This window comes from Desmodus rotundus, chromosome 5, assembly GCF_022682495.2.
Source record: "Desmodus rotundus isolate HL8 chromosome 5, HLdesRot8A.1, whole genome shotgun sequence".
Lineage (NCBI taxonomy): Eukaryota > Metazoa > Chordata > Mammalia > Chiroptera > Phyllostomidae > Desmodus > Desmodus rotundus.
Genome location: NC_071391.1, coordinates 99,868,508 through 99,876,727, shown reverse-complemented (window position 1 = coordinate 99,876,727; position 8,220 = coordinate 99,868,508). Strand labels below are relative to the sequence as shown.

At 53.8% G+C, this 8,220-nt stretch overlaps 1 protein-coding gene across 1 annotated transcript in view; it reads right to left on the bottom strand.

Annotated features, from left to right (window-relative positions):
- Positions 1 to 86: 86 nt before the first annotated feature.
- Positions 87 to 8,220, bottom strand: part of FER1L5 (fer-1 like family member 5) — a 51,456-nt gene continuing 43,322 nt past the window's right edge. Inside the window, exons 35-53 of the mRNA XM_024571827.3 lie at positions 7,640 to 7,786; positions 7,400 to 7,562; positions 7,257 to 7,279; positions 6,616 to 6,666; positions 6,405 to 6,506; positions 5,949 to 6,068; positions 5,259 to 5,420; positions 4,939 to 5,030; positions 4,348 to 4,518; positions 4,001 to 4,149; positions 3,643 to 3,782; positions 2,493 to 2,581; positions 2,145 to 2,240; positions 1,804 to 1,945; positions 1,507 to 1,606; positions 1,238 to 1,431; positions 967 to 1,076; positions 530 to 677; positions 87 to 419 (exon numbers count right to left, since the gene is read on the bottom strand). Coding sequence (XP_024427595.2) covers positions 192 to 419; positions 530 to 677; positions 967 to 1,076; positions 1,238 to 1,431; positions 1,507 to 1,606; positions 1,804 to 1,945; positions 2,145 to 2,240; positions 2,493 to 2,581; positions 3,643 to 3,782; positions 4,001 to 4,149; positions 4,348 to 4,518; positions 4,939 to 5,030; positions 5,259 to 5,420; positions 5,949 to 6,068; positions 6,405 to 6,506; positions 6,616 to 6,666; positions 7,257 to 7,279; positions 7,400 to 7,562; positions 7,640 to 7,786 — 2,427 coding nt within the window. The 3' untranslated portion in view covers positions 87 to 191. The remainder of the gene's footprint in view (positions 420 to 529; positions 678 to 966; positions 1,077 to 1,237; positions 1,432 to 1,506; positions 1,607 to 1,803; positions 1,946 to 2,144; positions 2,241 to 2,492; positions 2,582 to 3,642; positions 3,783 to 4,000; positions 4,150 to 4,347; positions 4,519 to 4,938; positions 5,031 to 5,258; positions 5,421 to 5,948; positions 6,069 to 6,404; positions 6,507 to 6,615; positions 6,667 to 7,256; positions 7,280 to 7,399; positions 7,563 to 7,639; positions 7,787 to 8,220) is intronic.

The following is an 8,220-nucleotide window of genomic DNA, read 5'->3' as shown; positions in this document are numbered from 1 at the left end:
TGTTCTTTGTTACAAAGTTTGTTTATTTTAGTGGAAAATTACAGCTTTGCCTTTCTTGCTGAAGTGGTTTCTGAACAGACTAGCCAGAATATCCCCAGTCCCTTGCTGCCCTAGAAGATAGAAACAAGGAATTGGCAGGAAGCTCCAGGGTAGGGCTGACAGTGGGCAAAGAAAAGCCAAACATGGGCAAATTAGCCTTGTGGGGCTGGAAGTTCTGGAAAAATATCTTGCAGGTGATTCATGGGTCCCCGCAGGATTTTCAGCTGATGGCCTGTTGTAGGCTCCAGGTTAGGATGCTGGATGGTGATATTGGAAGAGCTGGCATTACTGGTGTTCGGTGAATTGATGATATTGGTGAATATTTTAATGGGCATATTCATCCGAAGTGCAGGCTTGATCCAGCTCATGGCCAAATAGTTCTAGAGAGAAAAGGCAATGGACAGAGGTAGCAACCAGAAGGCTTTCTCTCTCCAGAGGCAGCCCACGAGCAACCAGTGCCATTGTCCTTGTCCCCATGGTCCTCACTCACCGGAGTTGAATACATGAAGCTGAACAGCATAAGCCCAACAATCAGTATGATTGAGCCGACTATGATTTTGAAGCGGTAGCGTTTCCAGAAAGCATGGCAGAAGGTTTTAACAGGTGACTGAAACCATGAGAGCAAGGTGTTGGTGCGTCTGTCCATGAGCAGAGTTGTCAGAGAATGGAAGGCAGAGGGGACCTTCAGGTCAGCTTTTCCAGAGCAAAGACCTTTCTTTTTTAAAAGCAGCTTCTGCCCCACCCCCCACACCCCATGGCTGTTCTCTGCTGATTGTGGCTGAGCATTGAAGCTGAGGTGGTGGGAAGTAATTACCCCTCCACTTGTAGGCTCACTAGGCACCACCCTGAACAAACTGCCAGGGCCAGCCACTCAACTTTATGAATAAGGAAGAAAGATTTGGTGCTTGTGCCCCATAGGACTCTTACAGGGGAGGGTGAAGTGTAGGGAATTGGTTGGGTTCTGACTGGCCTCGTCCTGCCGGCCTCATCAAGGCTTCCTTTTCTGACAGAATCTCCAGTGTCATCTTCACTTTACCCTAGAAACACCGCAGGGGGTAAGAGGCTGAGTTATGATAGCAGGAGCCTCTTCCCAGGATCCACAAAGGAAAGGGGATTTAGCTAAGGCCCCCAGGGGTCTGTTAGAGCCAAGGATGGGGGTCAGCAGTCTTGTGCAATAGACACCTTCCCCAGCTCCTACCGACAAGCGCCATCTGCCATCCTCGAGGACCTGGCAAGGCCACCAGCCAGTTACAGTCTTCTTCTGAAAGAGGGAGAAGTGCTTGTGCTGGAGGAAGTGGGGCCACTTGGGGTCAGCGTCCATCATCCTGATGGAACACATCTTTGCGTGTCGGGCTGGGAAGGGCATGTCAGACAGATCCAGCTCCAGGACGCCTGAGCACAGAGAAATGCTGTCAGCAAGAAGGAGCTGCCTGTCCTGAGGTCACAGGCCCTATGCCAGAATCTCACCTAGGAAGTCATCAGTGGAGAAGATGTTATTGTCCCAGACCTGGATGATGAGTCGGGCTGGAAGCTTCATCACTGTGGGGTCCAGGCTCCATACGTAGTCCTGAAGGATGGGAGAAGAGCTTGTTACTGCTACTCTCCTTTGAGAATCCCTTTGGCCATCTTAGGAGCCCATTACCCAGCATAATGGACTGTCAAGGAAGAGGGTTTCTGCCTGAAGCCTCATTCCAAGTGTTCTGGTGTAGCTTGCAAGTCTCTGAAGGGAGGGCAGGAAGAGAAGTCCACCTCCAGGCCTGTTACCTTCTGGCTCAGGACGCACACTTGCTCAGCCGCCAGGTAGTCCAAGGTGAAGATGAACCGCCAGTTAAAGCTGCTCTCCCCCGTCAGGGAGTGGTAGTGGATATCTGTCTTCTGCATGTCCTTCTCTAGCCCGAATAACCACCTGGGGTCAGAGTCCTCTCACCTGGGGTTCACGCACACTGTCCCCATCCCTGAGCTGGAGTCCTGTGGGGAGGGCTGCCCAGCAGACTCCAGGTGCAGTGGATGTGGAGAGATGTCACCCCAGGATGAGAAAGATTTGCAGAAAAGCTAGAACTGGGGAACTCAGGGAACTCTGCTAGAGCCCTGCTCCTATGCCTTACCCTTTGACGAAGATGTCGCTCATCTTCTCGTTACTTAAGTTGACACTCTTCAGGTCCACGTGGGCAGTTTTCCAGATGATGCAGCGCAGCTCATACCTGTGGCCATGGCTCTCTGAGGCTTTGCTGAGGACTTGCTCCCCAGCCGCAGCCTTGGTAAGGGAGAGAGGCCTGGGCGGCTGCCCTCCACGCCCACATTCGTGCTGCACTGGTGGGACTCAGGAAGGAAGCCCACCTAGATTCTCAGTAGGAGAAGGCATGCCTGCTGCTCCTTACTGAGAACACTGGTGCTCCGCCCCTAGGAAGACTGCCCTGGGAGGTACAGAGAGTGGGAAGTGCACCCACACTCACCTTTTAGGCTTCCTTGGTCTGATGTTGACTGGGGGGCCAGGAGGACCCAGTTTCTTGGGGAAGATGTCCACCCACATTTGTACCTTGCCCTAAAGCAGAGGTGAGTTAACTGGCTGGAGTTTGCTAGCCTCTGTCTTTAGTGTGTTGGCCTGGGGAGCCCTGTTCCAGGTGCTTAGTTCTGCCGAGGTCCTGCTCCCAGCACTGAGAGGTGGGGTACAGTATCTGAGTGGAACGCCCTCAGACAGGGCGAACAGTGCAGTCAGGTTGGTGGTGTGACAGTTTTGGGGCTGACAATCATGGGGCTGGGGCGTCGCTTGTGATTGAGGTCTGGAGGGTTAATGCTATTTAGTAGGTGATGCTTAGGAGCTCCTGGAAGGCTCCTGAATGGGGTTGGGGTTTCATTTATTAGCCAGTAATCTAGATGGCCAGTCCAGATCTCCAGATTGTCTTAGGGTGTGTAACCACATCCCAAGGATATGAAGCTATCCACAAAGCACAGAGGTCCAAGGGAAGGATGAAACTGGTGAGAAAAAGGAAAAGGGAGGAATTGCCCACCCTGGAAGAAAGATAAATATATTGTTTCAAGCTATCTGACCTAATTTTTATTTTTTGAACTTGATGTAATGTTTTTAAGAGGATAGTTTTAATAAGAATGTTTTTTTTTAAATGCTTGGCAAAAAACTTTGTCTAGAATGTGTATTAGCTTGAGAAGTGTGAAGGATGAAGTGAGCCATTCTGGTGGCTACAGGGTAGATGATAGGGGCCTGTGGGGTTTTCAGTTCTCTCTTCTGGGTTCCTGCAACTAACAGCCAAACCAGGTCTGTGACGTCTGCACACCGACCCTGGTGTTGCTGCTCCACCCTCCCTCTGGTGAGACTGAGGCCGTGTTGGCCTGGCTGCTAGGGCATCTCAGCACGTCCTGCAGTGGACAGTTGGCCTTGTTTCCTGTGCATGGCTTTTGCAGTTCTGAATCTCTCCGTTCTAGGTGGCATTACCGGAACTTCTTGTTTGTTAACATGCACACTGTGCATGTCTTCCATCTGTTTGCGCCCATGAATGCTCGACCCCTCCCTCCTCTTGCAGGCTCTGTCTTAGGTGGGTTGGGTATGCACTGCACCCGCCTCCCGACCCAGACCCTCTGGTCTCATACCTGGTCAATGCCTGGCTGGCTGTTGCTGTACAACGTGCGCGTCTCCACGTGCTCAGGTACCAGCCCCTGGGTGTGCAGGAGGTACAGCGCAAGGCGCTCCTTCTTGGGTCCCAAGTATTGAGCAGTAGGGGGCTTTGACTCTAGATTGGAGGGAGACAGGAGGGGATCTTGAGGTCATTAGCCTTCCTCTCTCCCAGGTAGCCCCCCAATTTCCTTGTGTCCAGCCTGGACAGTGGCCCTGGTTGCCCTCTACAGGAGAAAGGGGAAAGGGTTGCCCTCTGGCAGCTCTTCCGTCCTGGAGCCTCCCCGGTTTCTGAGGCCTGGGCTATGCTTTCTGGCAGTGTGCCATACTTCTCACCAAAGCGTTGCAGCTTGAACTTTTTCCCATTGTAAAAAACAGAGTCACCCTCAGGGTTGAACAGAGGTGGAGGCAATCCTTTCCGCTTGGCATGGTCTTCCAAGAGGAAGCTTGGGGGCACCTGATCCCGCCACCTAAAGGGCCCTGACCTGTGGGGATACGTGAGAGGAAAAGGTATGGGTCCTGGAGAACATGCCGCCTTCAGCTGCAGGATGACCAGTGGGAGTGGGGAAGACAAGTTCAGGCTCTAGATCCCCAGCTCAGGATGCAGGCCTCTTGGAATGGGGCTGTGGGCTCACTCCTCCACCCTTCTCTCTGCCCTTGCCCTTGGTTAGGTCCACTCTCACTGGCAGTAGGATTGGGAGAGCCCACAGCGAGCTCCAAAGCCAGACAGGAGTCGGTTTTCAAGGTCAATGACTGTGGTTCCAATCTTATCATCAGGTGAAAACAGGTCAAAGTCATACAGCTCAATCTCTAGGTCCTTCTCCAGAGGGATGGTGCAGCTCAGTTCAAACATCCTGGTGGGAGGGTGTTGGAGACTGCAGAGACCCATTGACCACGTTACCTACTGCTTCCCCTCCAGCATCTCTGCCCCGAGGGCCATGTTCCACCCTCTGGTTTGGTCATGTGACGATGGACAACATAGCCTGGATGGCTGTTGTCTGCCAATAACCATCCCCCAGTATGGCTGGAAATACTCTTGATAGGCTGGGTGTGGAACTGAGCTCCCATCCCAGACAAAATGTGTGAGAGGGAGGGTAGCACTGGGCTGACCCTCCCATTTATCTTCTATCTGTTGAGCACCTTCGGTGTGTATAAGATACCATGCTGGGAATTGGGTGGCCAGAAAGGAATGCAAGTTCTTTGCTTCTGGGGCTTTCCCCTGGCACACATGGATGGGGTGGAGAAGTGGGGTTGGGCAAGTCGGGGCAGCTTACATGCCAAAGATGGGGTCCAGAGTATTGGGCTGGTACGTGTCCCGATTGCCAAGTTGTGTTTGCCCCACTTTCAGGATCACATAAGGGTCACACTAGGGGTCAGACACAGTGAGGAAAGGACAGGAAATGGAGAGTCAACCCAGGCAGGTCAGGCAGAAACGAGTCAGTTGCACCAGATGGAGCTTGTGGGGAGGTGGCAGTCTAGGTGGCAGCAGCCTGAGGGAGCTCCAGGACACAGGGTTCAGGGCAGGGTGTGGGAGGTGCCCGGGCGGGGTGGGGCCCCGGAAGATGCGCACTGCAGCTTTGGGGCCGCTCCTTACCAGGCCATTGTAGTCTTGGGGCTGTAGGTTGATTGCTCGTACAACATACACCCGTACCAAGCATTGCTGAGGGAAGTCTTCTTTACCAGGCCAAACTGAGAACTGGCGGGGGGGCTGGGGGGCTTCTGGGTTCTCCGGAAAGGGGTAGACACGGAAAAGGCCCTGTTTGTGTGTTGGGAGGTGTTGGCAGTTCTAGTGTACAGAACCCTCCAGGAGGTGCCCTGGTCCAAGCTTAGGAGGTGGGTTGTGTGTGGGTGGCAGGGGCAGGAGGCCACAAGGACAGGTAGAGGCAAGTGCAGCAGAGATGCTGTACAGGTGTACCTCTGTTTAGGAGGGCGCTAGGCAAAGGGATTGTGCTTGTTAGGTGATTGCGAGTCTCTGCTGATGTGAAGTCCCATCTTAGTCCCATTGCCTTCAGGTTTGAACTCGTTCTCTAAGGCTCTCAGGCCTTGGGAAACTGGCATAAGCCAGAGCTGAGATGCAAAGGCCCTCACCTTCCTGTGTAAGGGGAGGTCATTCTGAATCCCTGAATAGTTCAGTCTGTGTTTCCCCACTCCCCAAGTGATTTTTCAAGCCTTCCTTTCCCCATCCTATAAGGAGCATATAGAGCCAATGCTTTAATTAGAGTCCTTTGGTCACAGAAGGGGCATGAGGAGACAGGGCAGCTTAGCTGCTGGGCTAGACACGCACCTTGAACTCCCCTACCACAGGGCTGTCCGACTTGGGCTGTTCCTGGTAGAGTTTGAAGGTCTGGCAGAAGTCCTGCAGGCCTTGGAAGGCTGGCACGGCCTCCAACTCGCAGTCATACACCTGTAAGAGGGCACATGGCTGCCGGGGAGCAGGCCTGGGCTTGACCAGAAGGAGACCTTTCCTGGGATCAGGGGATTGAGGGATCATCAGCTCCCAGGTCTTGCTTCCAAGCGTCTCCTCACTCAGCAGCCCCAAGGGCAGCACTGCCTGCTTTGGCTGGGGTAGCTCTGGTCCCTAAATGGGTGCAGCCGGTAGAGGTGTGGCCTGGAGTAGGGTGACAGTGAGAACCACCCCCTCCCACCTTGGTGGTTCCCAGAGGAACCAAGGCTAGGTCTGCTGGCCTTCCCATCAGGTTTTATTCCACTTCTGCAGTCTTCTTCCTGGGAACTTCCAAACCTTCAGGGTGTGGTAGTCTTTGTCCTTGTACTTCAGTGACTTGGGGTTTCCTGTGGCCCAGAACAGCTTGCTCCACCAGTCCACTTCATGCTCGTATTCATCCTGGCCAGGAAGAGGGGCAGCTGGCCTTCCTCTGCCCAGACTCGTGCTACTCCCACCCATTAAGCTGCCTGGAGTTGTTCCATGTTCCCCAGGGCTGAGCCCATATCACCTTGTCTTTGCTGGACTTGAACCAGAACTTTTCAAAGAGATAATCTAGGAGCTGAGAAAGGAGAGGGGGTGAGTCAGGTACAGCTGGGCATCCCATAGCCCACTCACCACCAGCTCCCAAGAGGAGTGGGTGGAGGCCAGAGTAGACCTCATATGGGCCTTTTCATTCAGGGGTCTTTAGACATGGGATTGGGGCAAGAAGGAGGGTGAATGCAGTTCCTTGTTCTCATTGCCCACAGCTTCAGACTGAATTTGAAGGCCTCAGAACTGCAGGACCTCAGGCCCCATACCAGACCTACTGAGTCTGCCTTTGCTCAAAAGGTACCAGGGATTTCTGTACATTCAACTGTAACAAGAGCTACTCTAGAGTGTAATTCTGAACCTGAAAGCCTTGTTACCACCCAGGGGGGTTAAAAAAAGTGCTGATGTCTGGGTCCTGCCCCCAGCGATTCTAATGGAGTTAGTGGCCTGGCTCTCAGAATTTCTTAAAACCCTCGGGCAATTTCAAACGTGGATTCTAGGTTGAGAATTTGCTGCTTTAGGGTCCTTTTGTACAATTAGGCCTCATGCAGAGGGCACGGGACAAGAGCTGTGCCTTGGAAATGGTGTGGGGGAAGGTGGGATCTCAAGCCCATTACTTACCTGGTGCTTGTTCACTGATAGCTCTGTGGAGAAAGTGTAATCATGAATCTCAGGAGAAAGGAGAGGGTGGGGAGGGAGACCTCATCCCTGCCCATGCCAACTTGTTGGTGAGGCCTGGGGAAGGGCCAGAAGAAAGGGCGTACTTGGAAGCTGTGGGGGCACATAGTCTGAGGCCCAGGGGTCACAGAAGTAGGGCTGCAGGGAGTCGATGTTGGCCTGACCCACCATGGTCTGCTGGCTGAAGTCCTGATTGTCCACTACCTTCAACACGAGGGGCAGCGCATAGGCCTCTTCTGTCGGCATGAACTGCAAGCCCAAAGAAAGGCCCTGTGAGGCCTCTCTTGAAGAGGGGGCTGTCCAGCTCTTGCCTGGGCCCCTCGTACCAGTGTGAGGAAGAGGACCGACTGGGAGAAGTTAGGGTTGGTCCGGAAGTCCGCGATGGGCTCTGTCTGCACGGTCTCTTCCCAGCACTCCACCAGCAGCCAGGGGGAGCGCACCTGCTTCATGTTCCGGAGACCCCAGACCAGGATCTGGCAGAAGAGGTAGCGGGGCAGCAACACCTCTGTGAAGGGGTCCTGGCAGAGAGGGGAGGTGTGCTGGCAGTGGCAGTGACAGTGCATCAGGGAGCACACAGCGCCAGGAGATCAATGGTTCTTCTCAAGGCCTGGACACTGCCCTCACTCCATGAGGGAGGTGCCTTCTGGCCACTGTGTGACTATCCATCACTGACCTCCACTGCCCCTTATTGCCCTTCCTCGCCTGCTGCTCTGTCTGGCCTCTTATCAGTTTCCTCAGGAGTGAGTCCCTGAGGCTGGCTACCTTGAAGGCCCCAGGAGTGGGGGTGCCCAGGTTTCTAAGGTGTCCCTACTGTCAGCTAGCTCATTGCTGGCTTGTCTTCAGTAAAATGCCATGGCCATTCAGTGGCCCATGTTCTATGATAGCACTCTCAGCTGGCAGGCACTGG